At 38.9% G+C, this 23,602-nt stretch overlaps 1 protein-coding gene across 1 annotated transcript in view; it reads right to left on the bottom strand.

The window, feature by feature from the left end:
* Nucleotides 1–1,401: 1,401 nt before the first annotated feature.
* The window catches only part of papss1 (3'-phosphoadenosine 5'-phosphosulfate synthase 1), a 28,404-nt gene continuing 6,203 nt past the window's right edge, over nt 1,402–23,602 (bottom strand). Inside the window, exons 2-12 of the mRNA XM_006787099.3 lie at nt 18,751–18,865; nt 18,416–18,651; nt 18,077–18,215; nt 17,528–17,646; nt 16,909–17,022; nt 16,675–16,786; nt 14,606–14,811; nt 10,670–10,805; nt 9,980–10,248; nt 6,559–6,788; nt 1,402–2,414 (exon numbers count right to left, since the gene is read on the bottom strand). Coding sequence (XP_006787162.1) covers nt 2,276–2,414; nt 6,559–6,788; nt 9,980–10,248; nt 10,670–10,805; nt 14,606–14,811; nt 16,675–16,786; nt 16,909–17,022; nt 17,528–17,646; nt 18,077–18,215; nt 18,416–18,651; nt 18,751–18,865 — 1,815 coding nt within the window. The 3' untranslated portion in view covers nt 1,402–2,275. The remainder of the gene's footprint in view (nt 2,415–6,558; nt 6,789–9,979; nt 10,249–10,669; nt 10,806–14,605; nt 14,812–16,674; nt 16,787–16,908; nt 17,023–17,527; nt 17,647–18,076; nt 18,216–18,415; nt 18,652–18,750; nt 18,866–23,602) is intronic.

Here is a 23,602-nt window from a genome sequence, read left to right as displayed (position 1 = left end):
TTTATGTTGGTTTCAGATTTTTTATCCTTTATTCTGCTTTTTTTTTTTTTTTTTTTTTTAAACACTGTTTAATTTATACATTGTGCTTCCATATTTCATGTATTTGTTTAACATTTTTTATTGGTGGTTTTTGGTCATTGATAGTGCTTCCTCATTTGAGTTTTTAATGTTTTGTATGTGTTGTTCTCCGAGTCTTTTCAGCAGTAATTTAAGAACATTTAGTGTTGTGAACCTTTATACATGTAAAATAGTTTTGGCATATTAAAAACTGCTGAAATGATACAACCATACATGATCACTACACTGCAAACATTTCATATTTATACAGCAGTTAAAATGCTTACCTCGATTCAAAAGAATATATTAAAGTATGCTTTAGCACATTAAACGTAAGTGTACATATTGTAAAATCTACACCTCCTTTGAAGATGACACTAAATGTGTGGTTTAAAAAAAAGTTGTACAATAGTCCTTCAAGTCATACGAACAGCAAGTCACTCTGGCAGTTTGCCATGTAGTAACACACCTTCAAAAGGGTGAAAAATTTCAAAGCAAGATCTGATTATGGTGCAAGCAAGGTGAAAATGGACCCAGAAGTAAAATACACTGAGCATGCTACAACTGAGATAACATCAAGAGGTTATAGATACACACAGTAACAGACACCTGCATCACCCAGAGAGCACTGATCCTCTCCAGACAGTTAAAAGGACAACAGAAATCATAAGGCAATCTCCTTAAGAGAGGGGGAAAAAATCATTTGATCATTTTCCGTGTGAAAAATAGCTCTGCTTTTGAAGTTGCCCCAAAGTCCCAGCTTGATTACCATTTGAAATTAAACAAGATCTGGTGAAAGGTGGAAAAATTTGCTGCTGACAGGTCTCTTCATTACATCTTGGAGCTGGGTTAGATGAAATACCCAGGGTCTCTCTGACAGATCTACTCTTCCCGGGTCTGGACTTAACCCTGCAGGTTCCACTTTCACTGCATCTGGGAGCCAGCTGCAGATCATTGTATACAGCGTGGAAGTGTGTTTAAGTTTGATTGGGGTCACTAGAAGGTCTGTCTTATTCAATATACAGCTCAATATACAAAATGACCAACTGGGGGGTGAACTGACGTTCCAGCAGACAATGCTCAAAGTGGAGAAATGTAAATCTCATTGTTCATTCAGATGACCGAGTCGATTGAAAGCAAGTGGACGCATTTAGCTGCCAAAATATAAACAACCACAGTGAGATAACAGTTAATTTCTAGAATAAACCAAATTCCTAGCTGTCAATTAAAATAAAAAATAAAAAATAAATCTTTGAGAATATTTTATGTATATAAATCTCTGGTGTGCCTTAAGACGTGTTCCTTAATGTATCTTAAGTTTAGAGAAAGAAAAATGTAGACAAATTGTTCTTTTGGCTAAAAATGATTTATTGGACAAGGAAAGATTAAAAATCTGATCCCATGGTAAAGCACAATAAACCACATGGAAAATATTAGCAATACATGACATGGGAGAAAAAAAGTAAATAGATCTCAAAGCAGCAAAACTACAAACACAACACACAAAAAAGCAAAATTAAAATGGAGTGAAGTTTAAGAAAGACTGCACTATACGGTAAAAAAACCCAAAAAAAACATAACCGCTGATCTGTTTTTCACAATTTTCTTGACCTACTGGACCATTTCAATGTAAAAATACAACCAGTGATAGAAGAGGCAGGTGTCCATCTTCAATGTGAACATGTGAACTGACTTTGAGGACCAAGGCACTCAATTTTTACTTTAAACACTTGTGTACAGTAACATTTGAGCCACTACCACACCTGCGTGTACGCATACAGTAACAAAAGTACAGGGTTAAGTCGACTCTAGTGAGTTGAGTAACATTTTAAATACTAGGACAAATTATAACAACTTCTCCCGAATATTTGAGTACTGGTCAACAGTGACTCTTAATCATCATTTGGATGTTTAAAAACAACACTCTTAACCACTGATTAGAACTTACAGTTATCATGTTAGTAAAGAAAATCTATTTTGTTCTCTTGAACTTCTTAGTATATTGACCTGTGCTTCTACATTTCATAGTCAGAGAAGAGGTTTAGTTAAATGAAGCACATACAGCTAAAACACAGATAAGACTAAAACCATGACAGAAGCCAGAGTGAGTGAAGTTTGTGTTAGAAATGAGTGAGTGGTCCCAAACCTCAGTAGAAACCACCACTGTGTTCCCATGTTTTTTGTCATGTTTTTCCTCCCCTCAGCTGAGACCTGACCTTTAGGCCTTCTCCAGTGACTTGTAGTACTCTTTCAACACGGCCCAGGCTTTGGGCGCCATGAAGCCGTCGGGGGGGTTCTCTCCCTCGCGAGCCATTTTACGCATGCGTGTGCCTGAGATGAAATCGTAATCTTGATGGCTGTAATTAAAAACAAAATGACAGAGAGTGTGAGAGAGACACACACAAAAATCAGGGGAGCTTTGAATAACAGATCTACTTCAATCAGTGAAAAGATGCCGATCAACGGCACACCCAACAGAGCCAGCTGCTCTTTTACAATCAGTTGGATCAAGGAGCAGGCCAGTTAACATTTCTGCAAACCAAAAATGAAGCTTTTATGACACTCTCTTGTGACACATCCCACCCTGTGAAATTTGACATGATGATTGTTTGCATATGAGAATATATTTATGAATGACATTTCAAATACTGACCATTTCTCACAGCATGACATTCCTGCAAAATCACTCTGTGGCAGGAGAGATAATGTCACACAATCCGGCAAGCACCAGCATGCCATAGCAGTGGTGGCTGGAAAAGGAGGCCAGTGCAGCTGACTGTCAACATGTTGCGCTGTGATTTATGCGCCTGTGTTGTGCTGCTGTCTGCCTCACGATAGCTGTTGCTGCAAACCATGACGAAGTGAGAGAATCTGCATTTCTTTAATCCTGGGTTTAAACTGGAAAAAGGCAGCTATGCTGGGGAAGCTTTGCAGAAAATACCAACATATAATCGCAGCTGCTTGATAACAGCAGTAACTGAGAAATGCTGGCTTTTATTTGGAGCCATATTTGTGTCCGCCTGGCCCATTGTGTTCATCGGCTAGACGATCTGATATTTGCAGTTAAGCCAGTTACAGTGAAAACAGTTGTTTTCTACAGTGAAAAAGCTCCATATGAGAGCAGAGAGAATGAATAAAAACAGCTGAAACCAGGAGGAGCTGGTGGGAACTCTCTTGACTAGTGTATGGACAAACGCCGTGCGTCCGGCGGGGGAAACATTATGTATTTTATAATCAGATTTGATAGACCCTGTATTTGTGATCATGCAACATTCTTCAGTGATTTGATTTTAATTGAAGCATCTTCTGAGTGAACTCACAGACCTCAAATGCATTTCCCTCTGTTGCAGGGCAAACTGTGATTACTGAGGTTCTAGAGCTAGATGCTACATGAACAGTATTAACAGTGTTTCCCCTGAGACCGCCATGAAGGGAAGCACTGCATAAAACCTGCAAAAAGCCTAAATAAACAGGTATGTCAGTAAGCTGAATATATAAGGAAGTCTGGGTGTTAACCTAACATGCATGTTTTTGGACTTTTAGAAGAAAATGGAGTATCCTGAGAGAACCCACACAGAAAGATCCCAGTCGGCTGGTGGACTTAATTCAGAAACCCTTTTGTTGGTTTGTTCTTTCCATTCAAGAGCAAAAGGTTTAGTTTTTTTAAAACAACACTGTCAAGAAAACGTCTGATTTATGGTTTATATTATGATTTTGTTATTAGTTTAAAAAAAAATTATTTCGTTTTGACTTCTATCTTTTTAATTCAGTCGAGTTTCCAGAGTGCATTTTCCTTTTGCAGTTCAGTTTTTATTGTTTAGAAAAAGTTTGGTTTTAGTGTTGTTTTTATTAGTTTCAGCACTAGTTTTAGTTTTTTTTTTTAATAGTTATTGTTGCAGGTTATATGTCAGAGGCAAGATGTACATAAAAACTAACCGTTTTACCTCAATAATTTTATTTGAGTCTTCCAAGTTTACAAAATCATTTTTAATCTTTTTCAGTAGTCAAGTTTTTATTTTTATTTAAGTTAGCTAAAATTATTTTTTTCTCTCCTAGTTTTAGTTTCAGTTAACTACAATAACCACGATTTGTGGCATCTTAAAATGACAGTTATTAAACTTTTACGGTTTGCAGTTTAATGCAACCTTGACTGATTCTAATACAGATTTAAATTATTACAATTAAATAAACAGGAGGGCGGCACAGTGGTTCAGTGGTTAGCACTATCACCTCATAGCAAAATAGTCTTTGGTCCTGGAATCCAGAGCCTGCTTAAGCATTCCCGTATTTCAGTCCAAAGACTGTTATGCATGTTAGGGTGACTCTAAATTGGCTGTAGGTATAAACACTCTTTTGCCCTTCTTTTGCCCGATCACAGTTGGGATAAGCTCGAGTCCCCTCAGGACCCTGAATTGGAAAGAAAATGGATGGATAATATAAAATAAGCATCACCACTTTTGGGTAACAATCAATACAATCAAACTGTCAGACTCACTGTCTGCACGACAGAAATGCTTTCTAATATTGAGACTGAATTCTCCTCTCCAAACGTTTTTTTAAGTATCTTTCACACGTTCTGAGATCCTCTCCTTTATATTTTTATGATTGATGGTTTCTCGCTGCACATTTGAGGTCACATGAAAAGTTCTGAACAGCGCTGTGTGAAGCAGTCAGCCAAGGACAGTCTTCATCTTAGACCAGTGCTAAGTGTAGCCCAGGCTATCCTCATTTATAAATTACTCTGAGGGCTAATCAAGACTTTAAACATCTTGTTAGCAGACATTCACACTTATCTGAACTGGGCTCACATTCAGAGAGGGTCAAAGTCGTGCTATTTAAAATGCTAAATTGTTATCACATGAAAGCGCACATCTTGTGGCTCTGAAACATTAAGAAACAGTGAAAGTAAGGTAAAGGAGCTCCAGGCAAATTCTTCAGAGAACAAGTTATACAGTGTCAAATTAGAAACAGCCTTCCGTGGTCTGAGCCATTATGCTTCAGAGAAAGACTGAGGGGTGCTGTGATTAAAATGAGCGCCCATATTAAACCTAAAATGTGGCAAGGGCACCGTGCTTGAAAGAGTAGAAGATCATAAATCTAACGAGTGACGACTGCAGATTTTAGAAGCTGAGTTGTATTGAATGTCTGGCATTAGCATTAATATAAAAATGGACAAAATATAAAATATGAGATAATATTTTGAAAAAATAAATAAAATAAAGCCCATTTGCTCGAGGCTTCAGAGAACAGTCAGCAGTATGGTTGGTGGAGGTTCCTGACAGTCATCAGGTAAAAATGCACTGTGTAAACAAATACACATTGCTACTCCAAAAACCTCCTTGTCCTTGCACTGCTCGCTAACAGTTTGCTGCAGTCCCACATAGTTTGCATGGAAGATGCACACATTTCTGCAAACACCCGCCAGCTACTCACTGAGCAGAAAGTGCAATACAAACAGTTCCTTCAAAGTAAAAGTTCCACATTTCAGAAAGTGCAATTTTTCTGCAGACAGCGTCAAAGTCTGCAGCAAACTTCGACACGCTATGATGCGTACGGAATTGTTTCCATACATGTTCATTTAATAGTATGTGGCAAGTTATTTTTTTCCCTTTGGTTTTTTTCTGTTTAGGTTATAATCTAAACTGTCAGTTGCTTAAAATAATTCAAGAACACATTCCATTTTAACACAAAACCTCACATCTTATTTAGATAATCAGACAACAGAAATTTTCTGTCAAGTAAATGTTTCACATGCAGAGCACCAAGCCAGCGGTGTCACTTCAAAACCAACGATTGCTTAACGAAATCTGCTGATAACATTTTAAAACAAACTATTTCAAGGAGGCAGCGTACTTCGATTCACAGAAGAACTAGATGTGCCTGATCGGCACTTCACTTTGGACTTTACATCATAAACATGCATCATGGAAAACAAAGCAAATCATTTGATTAGTGCTGCAATATTTCGTTTTAACGCTGCTGGCTGAACACAACCCAAGTTGCACAACCTGATGGAACAGGCTGCATCAGACTGCAGGAAATCCAAATAAATTGCATGATTGTTGTTAATCACAACGTGCAGTGTCCATATACAGACTGTAATTAATGGCAGGTCTCTGTAATTTTGAGCAACATCAAAGCCCGTAGTGTTGCACAAAAGCTTTTAACTGTATACGAATGAAAAACAATTGCTGTTATTCTTGGCTCAGCTTTTTAGGGCACAGAGAGAAGAAGAAAGCAAGAAAGAAAACTGAGAATTTTTTTTTTTGCATACAAGACAGGCCTAATGAGTAATTAATTTAAGGAATATAATTTCTGTTTAGGCTGCTCACTCTAATTGGCCTAAATGTGAAGTATTACTCTGGACAAAATCTACAAATGTAATTTAATGTGAGTGAGCGCTGCCTGTGAACCATCTCTGTAATAAATTGATTTAAAACAAAGGAAAACAAAATGGAAAAGTTTTTTCTTAAATGAAAAACCTTCGACAAAAGTACTCACTTTTTTGGATCATAAAAATCCATTGCCCTTTTGACCTTGTTGTAAGCAGCAACCTTAAATGGAACAATTTCAAGGGTGATGAGGCCCGGAGCCATGGTGAGCACCTTGGCTCCGTGAGTGGGCTCGTACAGGTCCTTTCCTGTGGCAGGGTGAGACATGCCTGCAGGGTCACGACCAACAATGTAGAAATTGGCACCGGCCACCATTCGTGCTCTGCAATGCCACTGAACCTGTGGACAGAGAGAACAAAGAAAATGCTATAGCTGTGAAACTAACACTGCTCCACTTGTGTGGGATTTATAAAGACACACAATAAGTCTTTATGACGTGTGCAAGACTGTACTAAAACACAGCAATCTGGATAATGAAAGCAGCAACAATGACACTGCTAATAGCTCAATCACACTAAAGTCAAAATAGCACGGCAACCTTTCTGCAACTAGGAAAAACTGGTGGTTGCCAGGTGATTCTGGCAACCACAATCCTCCATCACAAGGTGCGGTACGACTGGTTGGAGGACTGCAACATAATAATAATAATAATAATAATAATAATAATAATGGATTGCATTTATATAGCGCTTTTCGTGGCCCTCAAAGCGTTGTACAATTCCACTATTCATTCACTCTCACATTCACACACTGGTGGAGGCAAGCTACAGTTTTAGCCACAGCTGCCCTGGGGCAGACTGACAGAAGCGAGGCTGCCATATCGCACGATCGGCCCCTCTGGCCATCACCAGTAGGTGAAGTGTCTTGCCCAAGGACACAACGACCGAGAGTGTCCGAGCCGGGGCTCGAACCGGCAGCCTTCCGGTTACAAGACAAACTGCCAACTCTTTGAGCCACGACCGCCCTCGATGGCCCACATGTCTCCAAATGGTCTCAATCTGACAGAGACATGACTGCATTCACTCTCATGCAGGCTGATGAAGGTTTGCAAATATCTGCATTTATAAATGCAGACAGACTGCCAACACATTTCAATCTGAGTCAGTCTACACCAGGGGTCAGCAACCTTTAACACCCAAAAACCCAGTTTCCACGCAAAAGAAAACACTGGGAGCCGCAAATACTTTCTGACATCTAAAATGAAGTATATAACACTGTATATACTGTTTTTTACTTTTATGCTTTGTGTGAACAACTAAGGTGTGTTGCTTATGAAATCCATGAAGTGCTACAGAGAAAATTACATTTTATTTATGTAATTAACACATTTTGAACTCTTAAAGAAATATAACAAAAGGAAAGACACCCAGCTGAACTAAAATGATCCATGTAGCAAACAAAAACTGTTGTGAGCCATCACCCTTATATCGCCTTTGGGCTTTTGGAGCCTTGACCTGACTTTTAAAAAAATAATTGGAAAAAAAAGCACTATGCTGCTAAAAAAAGAAAAATAGATATTTTATAAAAAGATATATATATATATATATATATATATATATATATATATATATATATATATATATATATATATATATATATATATATATATATATATATATATATATATATATATATATATATATATATATATATATATATATATATATATATATATCTTTATATATCTTATATATTTGTGATAATATACCAGTTAAGCATGATAAATCAGTGAAAGCAACCAATTGTTGCTGTCTACGTACACAGACATTTGTTACATTCAGAGTCAATCCAGAACCTCACAGTTCTGAAATGATAATTTAGAAATTCTTCCAAATGGTGCTCTGCAGCATTGCTTTTGTATGAGAATATATATATATATATATATATATATATATATATATATATATATATATATATATATATATATATATATATATATATATATATATATATATATATATATATATATATATATATATATATATATATATATATATATATATATATATATATATGCTTTTGTATGAGAATATATATATATATATATATATATATATATATATATATATATATATATATATATATATATATATATATATATATGCTTTTGTATGAGAATATATATATATATATATATATATATATATATATATATATATATATATATATATATATATATATATATATATATATATATATATATATATATATATATATATATATATATATATATATATATATATATATATATATATATATATATATATTCTCATACAAAAGCAATGCTGCAGAGCACCATTTGGAAGAATTTCTAAATTATCATTTCAGAACTGTGAGGTTCTGGATTGACTCTGAATGTAACAAATGTCTGTGTACGTAGACAGCAACAATTGGTTGCTTTCACTGATTTATCATGCTTAACTGGTATATTATCACAAACAGATTGCATGTAATTGCCAACTTGACCCCATTCACTAACTCACTGCACTGAAAACAGACTGAGTGCAACACATTTTATTGCTGCCTTGATGCACCACAGTTACTTTGAAGGCGGCAACTGACTGTAAGTGATCACAAACCTGGTCCTTGTCTTCAAAGCAACCATTTCAAAGGTGATGAAACTGCACGTTTATTGCACACGGTCACATTAACTTTGGTTGTTCCATTGTTTTTCCCTAGAGTGTGACTGTAGCATAACAGGATATAATGTGCACATGTGTACATCTTCAGTGTCTACCAATTAGCAATAATTCCTTTACCAAATATGTCTGATATATCTGGGAAAGTAAAAAAAAAAAAAAGAGAAAAAAAAAAGCTACTTTTACCATTTTCACCTTTAGGCAGACATCAACTCCACACAAGGTCAGCCAGCCTGCAATAATTGCTCCCCTTAGGACTTGCTTTTCTCCTATGCTGTTGCTGTTTTTCATTATCAATAACATCAGAAACTGGACTTTTTGCCTTGAAAATTACCATTACTACTGCCATTAGGTTTCTACATGTTGCCCATGATTTTTAGATAAGACTGAGGTAACAGCAAGCCTTTAATGGGCTAAAGAATACTTTGAAAATTGTAATAATGAAGAGGAGGTTCTACATCTCTGTGGAAAACCAAGTCAGAAAAACTATACTCAGGTTGCGACCGTGCATAGTTTTCAAAAATCTCCCTTTCAGAATTAGGAACTGATTAAATTCGCAGGCTGAGATCCACCATCCTGCAATCTGCTCTCAATAATTTGTAACATATCTTTCTGATTATCATAAGTGAGTGATTAAAAGATTCTCAGCTACGATCAGTCACACACAGAGGTTTGTGTATGGCATGAAAACGTTAAACAGAGCGCCTCAAGGCAACTGCCTTTCCTGCCATTTTTCACTCTCAGAAATTTGCAAAGAAATCATGCGACTGCCCACTTCCTTTTCTGCCTGTTATTATTCAGAGCTGCAGCCACACTTTTGTTCTCTATCACTTTTGAAGCGAACCTGATGCCTTGTTTGAAGAAACATCAAACATTCTTGATAATCATTACCTCAGTTGGCCCTGCATACATCATGGGTGAGGGAAAAATGGCAACAATGGTAGATTCTGGATTCAGAACGCCCTCCTCCAGCACAGCAGCATGCTGCTTCATTCTCCAAGGCAGTGGCACGTCATCATCTTTGGTCCAACCTCCTAGTGGGTGGAGCAGCAGAACAGGCCGACGGTAGCCTCGCTCGATCAGACGCTTGTGGGTGTCCTGCATCAGGAGAGCATGCCCGTTGTGGACAGGGTTACGCAGCTGAAAGGCAAATACAGCATCTAAACAGAGAAAAAGGAGAAAAGAAGTTTGTTAAACGGCAACCAAACACATCTGCGCACATCTGCAAAGCAAAAGCAAAGCAAACAAAAGAAAATCATCTACACACAGAAATCATCTAGCTGCTTCATGCACATGAACCACATACAGTCTGTGTATTATTGATGAAGTGTTGAATAACACTGTAGTCTTTTCTCTTGGGACCTTCCTACTGTGATGCTCTTATTTATTTACCAAATAAACAAACAAGTGAGTGGACTGACGGCACCAGACTGCTTAAAGTTTTCCTCTCGTTTTAAAAGAAAAGGAAGGTAGCTGTTTATAAATACTAGGACATTACCATCACTCTCCCTGGTTCAGAATGTCATCACTGGGTTAATTTAGCTCTGACAGAAAATAAACAAACAGATATTGTTCCAATACCTGCATTCATTTCTTTGAACTTCTGTTTGAGCTCAGTGGGTGTCAGTCGGTATTGGTCGAGACCGTCATTCCAACAGATCTTGTCCAGAACCTGCAGGTCACCACCGACCAGCCAGTCCCCGCTTTCCATCACCATCTGAAATAGGAGCCACAGTGATCGTGACGGTGAACGCAACACAAACATAAACCAGATTTAAGACACCGCTCTTTAAAAGTCTCACTCTGTTGGAACCACTCCAGGGTGAATTCAAATAAACCCCTGAGTTATTACCCAGTTGCAAAAGGACAAAATGAAATATATCAAAGTCTTGGTGAGTTGTTAAACAGCCAACAAAACTCTGCTGTGCTTTCCCCTCAGCATTTGTTAATTTCAATAACAGACAAAATCAGATTGCATTCCGCAACAAAACCTGGGGATGAGCTCATGACCACAGCGCAGAGAAATTTTCCCCTCGTGAGATTCATCCAACAATGTCACCAAAGTGCTCAGGAAGGATCCAGGCAAAGGCTGCTATTGTTTCAGGCAATATCTTCCGCCTGCTTCCTGTGGCACTTTTGAGACTGTAGCTAGAGTTACTGAAAGCACTGGCCTGCACATTATTAATGTGATACAAAGTGACAAATTTCAGACCAAGCAGCAAACAGCTCCAGCAGTTAGACTGTGAATTCAAATAAGGCCAAAAATAAAAATGAAAACAATAAGTGGATTAAAAAAGAAAACTGTCTATGTCATTATTTTGTTGATATGTAATTTATCATCTGAATACTCTTTGATATCCATACTTTACAAACACACTGATTCCAGTTTGAGCTGGCAAGCTATATATAGAAATCTGAATCTTGTCAGCAGAGGAGGTGTCTACGTGATGCGATCAATAACCACCTGCCCTCAAGTGCTCCAGCTTGTCTGCTGCTCACCCGATAAAAGTCACGACAGACGCTTTACAGCACTGATAGCGCTGAACAATAGGATAGGCAAATCACCACAGATTTTGCCAACATAAGTCAACAGAAAACAAAACATCTACAAGGCTGTATGAAAGCAGGAGGTCTAAATCTGCGATGTTTACCCATTATAATTTCTCTATGACTTCACTTGTAAAAGGGGGCCCTAGCCAAATAAACCACACCATAGCTTCCAGTGCCGTGGATTTCATGTCTGAGTGACAGACAGGCAAACAGGAAGCGTGTGGATTAACAACATGTTCTGTGGAGCAGAAAAGAGCCTGGATCAGAACGTTGTAGTCATGAATGAAGGGGTGTGCTGACAGATTGGTTCTGGTGTTGGGAGTTAAACATTCACTTGTGTATACATACATACATTCTAATGAGTGAGAGCTTAATTAGAGCAGGCTGAACACATGATAAGTTAAAGTGGACAAAGAACGACGGTTCGGGAAACACAGAGCATGTGGCATGTGTCTAAATCCAGAAATGAGACATCAGGTGTTGACACTAAGGAGTCACGGTATCAATTCATGAAGCCTGCAGCTTCTAATACATCTCAAAACACATTACCATGCCAGACTCCATTATGAATAAGGTGAAAGAAGGAAATCTTTGAAAATTACAAAAAAAAAACCTGCCAATAGTGGTGCGATATTAAGAGAGCTGTTAAGCCAGAGGTTAAAAGTAAGTCTGACCCAAGAGTGCAAAATCACTAGATACCACAAAGACTATTAATTTTGACTTAAACCTTTTCCAATAAGCAGACTGCACTAATCCACAAAACAGACACTTTTAAAACTTTACTAAGGTGAAATTAAAAACAAACTGTGTCACCAACACCAAAAAGCTGCTGCTTTCCATCAACCCATTGACACTTTAAGCCAGATCATTTCAGGACATAAGCACACCAGAGCGTCTACCTGAGCCTTACAGCGCTTGATAAGAGACACATGGAAACAATTCCTCGATCTACTTGGAGATGGGCTGGGTGAGCAAAAAGGTGGAAGCTGGCAAATGAGCAGTACAATCTCAAACACATTTAGTTGGAGGCTGAGCAAGAGACTCTGGATCCAACTATAACACCTGCAATACGAGGGTGTACCAAAAAGATCAAGTGATTACACTGGGCGTCCTGACAGACTGAGAAAAACTCCACTCCTCCGCCTATTCAGTCTTTCCATAAGCAATGCGCAAAGGCCAGCTGGGATCTGTGTTCTATCAGTGTCGAATCCAGGGAGGCAGTTTGCTTTCACATGCAGCATGTTTATCACACAGTACTCTGAGACAGACAGTCTGGAGCTCTGCAGATGGTCTTCAGTAGTTTCGCCAAGGCTCAGCTTCCATACCATTTCTAACATACTAGCCCATATTGTAAATTCAATCTTCCCAGCAGAAGAGAATTCATTTAAAAAAAATGTTTAAAAAGCCTGAACAGCCAAGGAATGATCTTTGCATTTGTGCCTTTTTTTTTTTCATAAAACATGTACTAAATGTTACGTGTATGCATTTAATAGTTGAGTGGTTCATGGGGTGTGAAATAGTTCTGGATTGAATTACAAAAGTCTCTTCATCTCTAATATGAATAGTTACACACTAAAGCTTACAGGATGGTTAGCCTACTGTAGAGCTCTCAGTCAGAATGCCTAGATTTTGCAGCCTATCATTCAATCCAGACGGACAGGCTAAAAAAAGACTGCACGCTAATCTGAGCTCTGTTTTTGTTTGTTGATGGGATATTACTTTTGGCTGTGAGATAAGAAACTGTGGAAGTCAAGTGAACAGGGTGTGTATCCCACATTGTTCAGGCTACCCCTGCTGGAGAGCAAGTGCTAGCTGTCTATGGATATTTGGCTTACGTCTTCTTAAAACAAACCGAGGTCACCCTTGCTTTTTCTTGAAAGTGATGCCATCCCTTAGCTAAAGCACCTGGTAGTGACAACCCAAGCTTCATGGGGTAGCCTTTTTTCTTTTGACTGTGTGCAACATGAGGATACCTGCACGAATAGTACAGGTGCAGTCTATTGGCACAGGCCCTGGAAAATATCAACAGTTTTACAAATAGTGAATGCATTTACCGTGTGCATATTACACTATTTCACTTCCAAGGAAACAGTGTGAGTGCCTGATGATGGAAGAAACTGAAGTTCCACAATAAATTTTGAGAACTGCTATAAACATCAAGTAAATCGAATTAATCCTGGCTGCGATTGGAGGTGCGTTTCACCTGTCTCCACTGGCATTTATGAGACAGCCCCTGGACTTACTGACAGGGCTGTGCAATGCTGATGTGATACAAAGAGACAATTTTCTACAGACTAAGCAGCAAACACAGCAAAGCTCCCGTGTCGAGACAGAAAGAACCAAACAGAAAGGCCACAAATGAAAAGCTGAAGATGACAAAGAGAAATCCATGTTGCTTATTTTGTTGATATGTAATTTATCATGTGAATATGCTTTGATATCCATACTTTGCAAACACCCTGATTTCAATTTGGTCTGGCAAACCATACATACAAATCTGAATGTTGTCAGCAGCACGGGTGTCTACGTGAGGCGATCAATAACCACTTGGCTCTGTTATAAGATGTTTTCAGGATCATGTTGTGATTTGTTTTCCACACTCTAATTACTCCAACCTGTTCACTGCTGACCCGATAAGAGTCACAAATGATGCTTAACAGCCTTATTCTCTGGAGAGATCAACAGCATAGGAAAGTCCGTATTGATTTTCCTAACAAAAGTGAATGGAAAACATGATGTCAATGTGGATAAATCAAAGGAGGGGGCCAACATATACATACGTATTCACTCTGTTTAACCCTCTTAACTGCCCCATAATTTCACATGTGAACACAGAGTTAGCCAAATAAACAGCCACTACAACACAATTCAAATGAATTCTAGACAGGAGATCATTGCCAATATCCCACCCTGCTTCACTGAGCAAAAACTGGAAGGTTGAATGCACCACTCCTCACAGGCACTGACCTTGATGTAAGGGTGGTCCTTGCAGGTGGTTCCCCACTGCCGAGCACAGCGCTCTTCTTTTCGATGTTCGTAAAACTCGGGATTACGAAGGATGGCCACTCGCCTACCCTCGTAGACCAGGGCCATAGCTGTCGCGCCATCCAAACGCTCTTTATCTGCAGTTGACACTGGCAGCACAATAGGCACAGAGAGGTTGATCACGCCACCTATGGGGTGAAAAATGCTGATTCACGGAAAAAGAAAGAATCCAGAATCTGAAATAGCCTGAAAACATTTCAGATCATTTTTCTCGTCAAGGAGTTCAAGTGTGGTCAACTGAATTATTGATGAAATTATCAGTGTTAATAGTTTCCCGAGGCAGTTTTTCAGTAATTACAGGTGTTATAGAAACCTTGTAAATGACTGATTTTACTTTGGGTTTTTGATAAATTTGGAACAAAAATTCTAAAAATAGTTTTAAATTGCCAGAAATGTAAATTGTATCTGCTTTAAAAAAAAAATTGAAAAGTCCAAAGACACCAAGATTAGGCAACACACAAAAGGCAGGTTAAAATGCCCAGAGACTGGGAATGTGCAACAAAATATCCCGACCATTCTTGTAAAGTATAACGTTGTACGGCTTCAGGCTAAATGTGGAATATATGTTTCACCACTGAATACAGTGAGTCTTCAAGGCTGCAATTTAAGAAGCTGGAGAATAAATATCCTTACTCTACACTCTACACTGGAGCCAGACCCTCTCTCACTCATGAGTTAATCCGCAGTCTTTTGCGGCATTTATTTCACCATGCACATTGATGAAAATATAGAGACCAGCACGTTTTTCACAGATCAGCTAAAAAATATAAAATAAAATAAAAATATAAATAGATAAAAATAAAAAAAAATGTGGAACTGCGACTGCTGCTAGCCCCAACTCTCCCTGGACCCTCCTTTGGTCCCCTCTGTCACAAAGTAGAGCTTACAGCTGGTTCCAATAAAATGCACACACAAGCCTGCCAAATGTCCAAACGAGGGAGACACAAAATGAATATATTGGGGTTTCTGTTTTGTCAACTACTTGATTAGCAGAACTTGCAGTTCTATGCTTCCTGACCAGTTTTAGCATACATTGTGTGTTATCAATCCTCCAACTGTCAAACCTCTGGAACATGGTGACAATGGGAAATGGCTGTGTGTAGTGTTGATCAATGCACAAGCTTTGTCCTTCACATTCCAGTCCTCAGGACTAACAGCAAAGTGACTCATAACTTCTAATCTATACACAAACTTATACAGCATGCTTAAAATATGTGTAAAATAGGAATATTGTGAGCATGCATAAATACATTTACTATCCACTTCATTACATACGTCTTGCTAGTACTGTTTTGGATCCCCTTTTGCCTTCAGAACTGCCCTAATTCTTCGTGGCACAGATTTAACAAGTTGCTGGAAACATTCCTCAAAGATTTTGTTGACATGATAACATCACGCCGTTGCTGCAGATTTGTCGGCTGCACATCCATGATGCAAACTTCCTGTTCCACCTCATCCCAAAGATTTGGATTGAGATCTGGTAACTGCAGAGGACATTTGAGTAGTGATCTCACTGCCATGTTCAAGAAACCAGTTTGACTGGTCATAACAGGATGGTCAGCAACAACATTCAGGCTGTGGTGTTTAAATGATGGTGTTTAAATGATGCTCAGTTGTTACAAAGGGACCTAAAGTGTGCCAAGAAAACATCCCTCAGACCATTACAACACCACCACCATTATGAACTGATGAGTAGACACTTTCATGTTGTTTATACAAAATTCTGAGCACATCTGCTTCAGGTTTCCACATGTTGTGCATTCAGAGATGCTCTTCTGCACACTTTGGTTGTAATGAGCAATTATTTAAATTACTAGTTCCCTCCTATCAGCTTCTGATCCAGAGAACTGCCACTCACTGGATATTTTCTCTATTTCAGTTCAAACAGAAAGCCATTTGCTGCTTTGGGTAATTATTGTGTCAGCATTAAACTCCACCTAATGCCCAGCCACATGTTTAATGAGTTTCCTGTGAATATATAATAATCTTACCATCCAACAGGCAGTCAAAATGAAGACATTGCAAAAACTCTCTCTCTCTCATGAAACCATTGAGAGGAGTGGCCCAGCCTTCAGCCAGCACCTGCACCCACTGCATGTCCACCTGAGGATTAAACAGTCACATACAGCAGAGAAAAGGTAAATCTATCAGAGGATACTCGGATAACAAAACGATTATCATTTAGCTTTACTTATTAAAACGCTTTGTGATATTGAGATATTCACCTTCCCAATCTGTACAGCAGGAAGTGTCTCTGCATCAGCTTTGGCCAGATCCAGTTTGTTCTCTTGAACGTACAGCTCTTTCACTTCATACGAAGCATCGACAGGAACTATATCCTGCAAAGTTTAAAATCAGGATGTCAAATTAATAGGTATAAAGAAATTATTCCAAAACATCACACATAATGAAGATGCTGGTAAAGGAATTTGTGTGTGTGTGTGTGTGTGTGTGTGTGTGTGTGTGTATGTATATATATATATATATATATATATATATATATATATATATATATATATATATATATATATATATATATAGATATATAGATATATAGATATCTATATATATATAGATATATATATATAGATATATATATATATATATATAGATATATAGATAGATAGATATAGATATATAAAAAGTGAAGATGCATTAGCATCAACATCCATACAAATGTGATACTTTCCTGCCATCTAGTGGCTCACAGAAAAACAACTGCACTGTAATGCATTACGTCTGAACTTACAGGCTCCAGCTTAACCTGTGATGGTGGTGTAAAAGATGGGGGAGCTAATTGGTAGAAGAAAAATAGCATCAACACCCGATATTTCCTCTCCTCACCCTCTCCTGAAGAAGGTCAACAAGCTGCTGTATGCACTCGTTCACGTTGCAGGAGTCGGTCTTCAGCACCAGCTCTGGTGCCTCTGGCTTCTCATACTCCGAGTCAATGCCAGTAAAACCTGATTACCAAAAAGAAAAAAAAAAAAAAGCACAGTCTGAACTCTGTTTTGTTTTTAAATAAAATATATTTACACCTAAGCAACAGGTTATTTTTTCCTATTTTTGTATTTTTATATGTTTGAGATGAACACAATATGAAATACAGAGCTCCAATTTAAAATTCATACTATTAAACACATCTGTGTGATAGTTTAGCTGTCAAACAAAAAGTTTTCTACCAATTAATCATTAAGTGGACCTTAACTTGAATTAATTTGAATTTAACTAACCAAAATTTATTGGACTCTTGACATGACGCAGCTCTACATCTGTACAAAGTTTTTTCTGAATTCATCCAAAATATTTCAGTGCCCATGTTTACAGACAGAAATACACGTATGCAAACGCAACCAAAAAAAAAAAACTTCCTTGGAAGTAATCATACTGTACCTGTTATCTCCCCTGCTCTGGCTCTCTTGTAAAGCCCCTTCACATCCCTCTGCTCACATACGTCCAGTGGGGCATCCACAAACACCTCAAAGAAAGGTAGCCCAGCAGCCTCATGGATCTTTCTGGCATTGAGGCGATCCTGATGGATGATAATAACATACAAAACTATGTATAAATATGAAAGACAAAAAGTGAGAGCAAAACTTAGCTTGGTGCACTGTTGATGGTGACAAATTAAGAGCCTAATTTACTGAAATACCACTGAGATCTAGGCACACTTCTCATTGTCATCATCTCTTTGTCTCATTCAGCTGACGCCTTCTTTGAGGAGCCACTCACCCTGCTGTAGGGAGAGATGAAACTGGCGATGCAGACAAGCCCTGCATCAGCAAAAAGCCGGGCCACTTCAGCAATACGTCTAATGTTCTCTTCACGGTCCTCTGGGCTGAACCCCAGGTTTTTGTTAAGCCCCTGACGGATGTTGTCCCCATCAAGTGTGTAGCAAGGGATACCATGACACACAAGGTACTCCTCCAGAGCCATACTCACTGTGGTCTTCCCTGCACCAGACAAACCTTTTCACAGAAGAAAAACAAAGGGTTAAACTAAGAAAAAAAATGACATCTTCATTAAGTCCAACGTAAAATCTCTACAAATAACATCTTTCAGCCTACCAGTCAGCCAAACAGTGCATCCTCTAAAGCCTCCTCTTGTACCGACAACCTGCCCACGCTTGTTTCGGCTTACATGATGAGCTTGATAGGTGACATTAGTTGCCCGTTGCATTCCCTGAAATAATACAGATTTAATGTAAAGTCAGTGGGGTGAATACAAATTTTAAAGAAAAACTTTTATTTGAATAATTTTCAACACCTTAGATTATGTCTTAGGCAGCATCATTAGAAGACAGCATAAATTTTCACTGCTGTGCAGATGACACCCAGCTCTATCTGTCCATGAAGCCAGATAACACACACCAATTAGTTAAACTGCAGGAATGTCTTAAAGACATAAAGGCCTGGATGGCCGCTAACTTTCTGCTTCTTAATTCAGATAAAACTGAGGTTATTGTACTCGGCTCTGAAAATCTTAGAAATATGGTGTCTAACCAGATTCTTACTCTGGATGACATTACCTTGGCCTCCAGTAACACTGTGAGGAACCTTGGAGTCATTTTTGACCAGGACATGTCCTTCAACGCACATATTAAACAAATATGTAAGACTGCTTTCTTCCATTTGCGCAACATCTCTAAAGTTAGAAATATGCTGTCTCAGAGTGACGCTGAAAAACTAGTTCATGCATTTCAGTTCAGGCTGGACTACTGCAATTCATTATTATCAGGATGTCCTAAAAACACGCGCTGAAAAGCCTTCAGCTAATCCAAAATGCTGCAGCAAGAGTCCTGACAGGGACTAGAAAGAGAGAGCATATTTCTCCTGTTTTGGCTTCCCTTCATCCTCACATACAAGGTCTTAGATAATCAGGCCCCATCTTATCTTAATGACCTTGTAGTACCATATCACCCTATTAGAGCACTTCGCTCTCGCACTGCAGGCCTACTTGTTGTTTTTGAGTATTTAAAAGTAGAATGGGAGGGAGAGCCTTCAGTTTTCAGGCCCCTCTTCTGTGGAACCAGCTTCCAGTTTGGATTCGGGAGACAGACACTATCTCTACTTTTAAGATTAGGCTTAAAACTTTCCTTTTTGCTAAAGCATATAGTTAGGCCTTAGTTATGCTGCAATAGACGTAGGCTGCCGGGGATTCCCATGATCCACTGAGTTTTTCCTTTCCAGTCACCTTTCTCACTCACTATGTGTTAATAGACCTCTCTGCATTGAATCATATCTGTTATTAACCTCTGTCTCTCTTCCACAGCATGTCTTTTATCCTGTCTTCCTTCTCTCACCCCAACCGGTCGCAGCAGATGGCCGCCCCTCCCTGAACCTGGTTCTGCTGAAGGTTTCTTCCTGTTAAAAAGGAGTTTTTTCCTTCCCACTGTTGCCAAAGTGCTTGCTCATAGGGGGTCATATGATTGTTGGGTTTTTCTCTGTATCTATGAAGCGCCTTGAGGTGACTTTTGTTGTGATTTGACGCTATATAAATAAAATTGAATTGAAATGAATTGTCTGCAGAGCAGGAGGTAAGGATGATTTACATCATTAATCAATGCAAAAACTTTCCTAATTTACTAAAAACGGTGTGGTCTCAGAATCTCATCTCTGCTTTTCGTGGATGATGTGGTTCTGTTGGCTTCATCGGGTGACTGTTCTTGTTTATCCATTATTATTGTTGCCACATGTTAAGCTGCAGCTACAGGATACACACTGCTAGTACCATGCTGTAACAGAGCTGCAACAGTGTGTGACATTTGTTGGATTATAATATTATTTTATGCCATGTTAGACCCCTAATTAAAGATTGTGAATTATTATGTAGTTTTAGTTTGCATTATTCTCCTGAATTAGAAGAAGGTGATGACTATTACATTTGTTAAACTGATCTGCATTACATTAGACTGCTGATTTATTGTGAATGAATGATATTGTTTTATGATGCATTATACTGCTGAGTTATAAGAAAATACTGTTCGCAGAAAGTCATCGCCTTATTTGTCTGGTTAGAAGAGAACAGAGCATACTGTCCCATCTCAGCAGGAGCAGATAAACAGGGAGCCAAGGTCGTAGCTTAGGCGCTGTGTGAGAGAAAGAATGTGAATGTTTAGGCTTTTATGATTAGGTGGAGGCCACTAGAGGCTATAAGAGTTTGATCAAGGCTCCACCATTTTGAGATCTGATGCTGTCTGCTGTATGGCGTCCATCTCCCACACGTGTGTTCATTAAATCATCGTTTGACTTGACCCGGCCGGACCAGTGTTGTTATTTTGGTTTTCCTCTTGTATCCATCCCCAATATTTGAATCCGTAACAGTTTTGGGGGCTCGTCCTGTGGTATTGGGGTGGAAGTTTTGGAGGCTTGGACGGTCCGAGGTGGTCAGATGGGCAGACATTATTCGGCAATCGAACTGAGTGGACACGCGCCTTTATAAAAGAGGTAGGCACAGGCCTGTTGATTTTATCCGAAGTGTGCTGAATTGGACAATAAAATTAAATGTCTATTCAGTAAAAGTTGCCGGTGAGTGTCTGTTTTGATTTTGATGAAAACATCTCATGAGAATTGAAGCTGAAGTAATGATAATGAAAAGCAGTTGGACTGCTGAGTGATAATAAATAGCAGTTGGACTGCTGAGAGAATTGAGTTTGATAGGGAATTGGTCATTTAGTGGGTTAAAGTCCCCATTGGTCATGGTTGGACCTGCCTCAGTTATACTCTTGCTCTGCGGTGTTGACTGTTGTTTCAAATTATTATAAATTTTTTGAGAACGGCAATTGCTAAGAGGTGCATAGCCCGGAGGTTACGCTCCCTCCTGGCCGTGGACGCGCGACCTTGACCTGTCGGCGAACAGGGTTAGTTCAGTTTGGCTTGACTGTGGGGTACAGGGCATCCTGGAATAAGCTAGGAGTTAGAGTCTCCTTACCGTTTGGAACGGTATCTGCGCTTTTTTGGGCAGCAAAGGTTGGACCTTGGGTGTTGGACACTTTTAAATTGAGTTAGGGACTTTAGAGATGAGGCCAGAAGCTGTTGGACAGATACTGGTTAATTGATCACAAAAAAGTTGGACTTTTTCGGTTGGACCGTTAACTTAAATTTGTCAAAATTGTTAGGCGCTAAAACTTTCAGGCCTGAGAGTGATTGTAAATATAAGACGTCTGTAAACTAAAATAATAGAGTTGAGTGTGAAACGAGGCTGTGTGTGACGACAGCGCGCTGCAAGCTATTTTTAGACGGTGTGTGAACATGCAAATGAGGTGGCTGCTGTGAAGCCCACAGAGGACTTCCTGTTTAGCGTGTTATTGAGTTTTATAAGTATGATTTGCAAACAATGATACATGCCTGTAATTAAAACGCTGATTTTGCTGATTATAATATTACAAATAAAGTTTTGAATGATTACGGTGAATGTTTAATGTTTGGCTGGGTTTTGATATGGGAGAGACGGCTTTGCAGCTGCTGGGGGTGAGTGACCGGAAATCTGCATGCCCATAAAAGGCAACTGCCTGACTGTGTGAACTATGCACCAAGAGAGAGAGAGAGTAAAATCTAGGCAGATGAACCAAATGGATGTTTTATGAAAAATAGTAAATGAATGTTTTAGTCTCTTAATACAGATGGATTTCTCTCAACCTGGAAACCTGAGTACAGCAGCAAAAGGATAGATTAACAGAATTGGGACGACAGACAGGCCAAGCTCTGGCTTAAAATTTTACAACTTGACCTCTCACTTTGTTCTCACCCTGAAAAGAGGCTTAAAGGACATCTTCTCCTCCAGTTATCAGTTACCATCACTGGAAATTTACAGGCAAGTTTTTCGTTGAATTGTTTTTGGCACCATGTGTCCCTGAATCTCACAAGCAAGCTCTAATTCCTGGCTGAAGACATGGAATGCTGTTATTTAAGGTGGGAAATCAAAATTTGGGAAACAAATTAAAAACACACACAACTAGAGAAATGCCTTGTTTGAGAACAAGTTAATATAACCCACCCACAAACGCACACACACGCAATGAAGAAACAGCTTACATTCATGAACACGTGAAGATTTTCCAGCAAGGTTAAAGCAGCGAAACTTAACATACACCTGTTGTTAAATGATAAAGTTTATCCACTACTAACAAATAAACTCTCTGGGTTGCAGGACAACAACTTGACTTCAAAAAGAAAGACACTGGTATGACCAACCAGTGATGAAACAACAAATTTAGTGGTTAAAAGAGTCAAATTGTGACATGTTTTCTGCTGATTAATTAATACAAGTGATTACTGAATGAAAGAAAATTCCTTTTTGAGTTATTAGACATGATCTTAAGAATTTTAACAAGTACCTGTGTTGTCCTGTCAACTTGGTGGGTTATGAGTTGATTATATAGTGAGAAAAAACAAAAAAAAGGGGGGGGAGAAGGCTGATACAGGGCCTGGCCCCTCTCTGAATAACACAGCCAAAACAACATCTTTTTCCTGTTCGTCTGTTTTTGTTTTGTTTTTGTTTTTTCTCTTTATGCTTAATTACAGGCTGCTTTGTCGGCCCGGAAAGCCGAGGCTGACCTGGACTCCTGTTCTCCCCTCTACCATCTTTGCTCTCCTCTCTACCATCTTTGATGCGACCCTGACCAAATGCTACAGCAGCTGGACCCACAACTACAACCTGAGAATGTCAACAGTGCTGCAGGAAAACGATCTCATGCAGCGGAGACGGAGAACATTAAATCCAAGGCCCGTTTCACTACACGGGGGAGATTTCCAGACAGCTTCAGCTGACAGAGCTTTGACGAGACGCCTATTAAGCCCGGATGAAAAGTGAGGCCGAGCAAAAGAATGCTCACCTTAACAACTCTGCATTAAAACTGTGCAGGACAGTGACAGAAAAACACAGATGATCGGGCAGCAAAAAGGGCGTGCCAGAGACAGG

The sequence above is a fragment of the Neolamprologus brichardi genome, chromosome 6 (assembly GCF_056152115.1).
Source record: "Neolamprologus brichardi isolate AB-2024 chromosome 6, ASM5615211v1, whole genome shotgun sequence".
NCBI classification, from domain to species: domain Eukaryota; kingdom Metazoa; phylum Chordata; class Actinopteri; order Cichliformes; family Cichlidae; genus Neolamprologus; species Neolamprologus brichardi.
The sequence above is the reverse complement of the archived record's forward strand: the minus strand, read 5'-3'. Positions and strand labels throughout refer to the sequence as shown.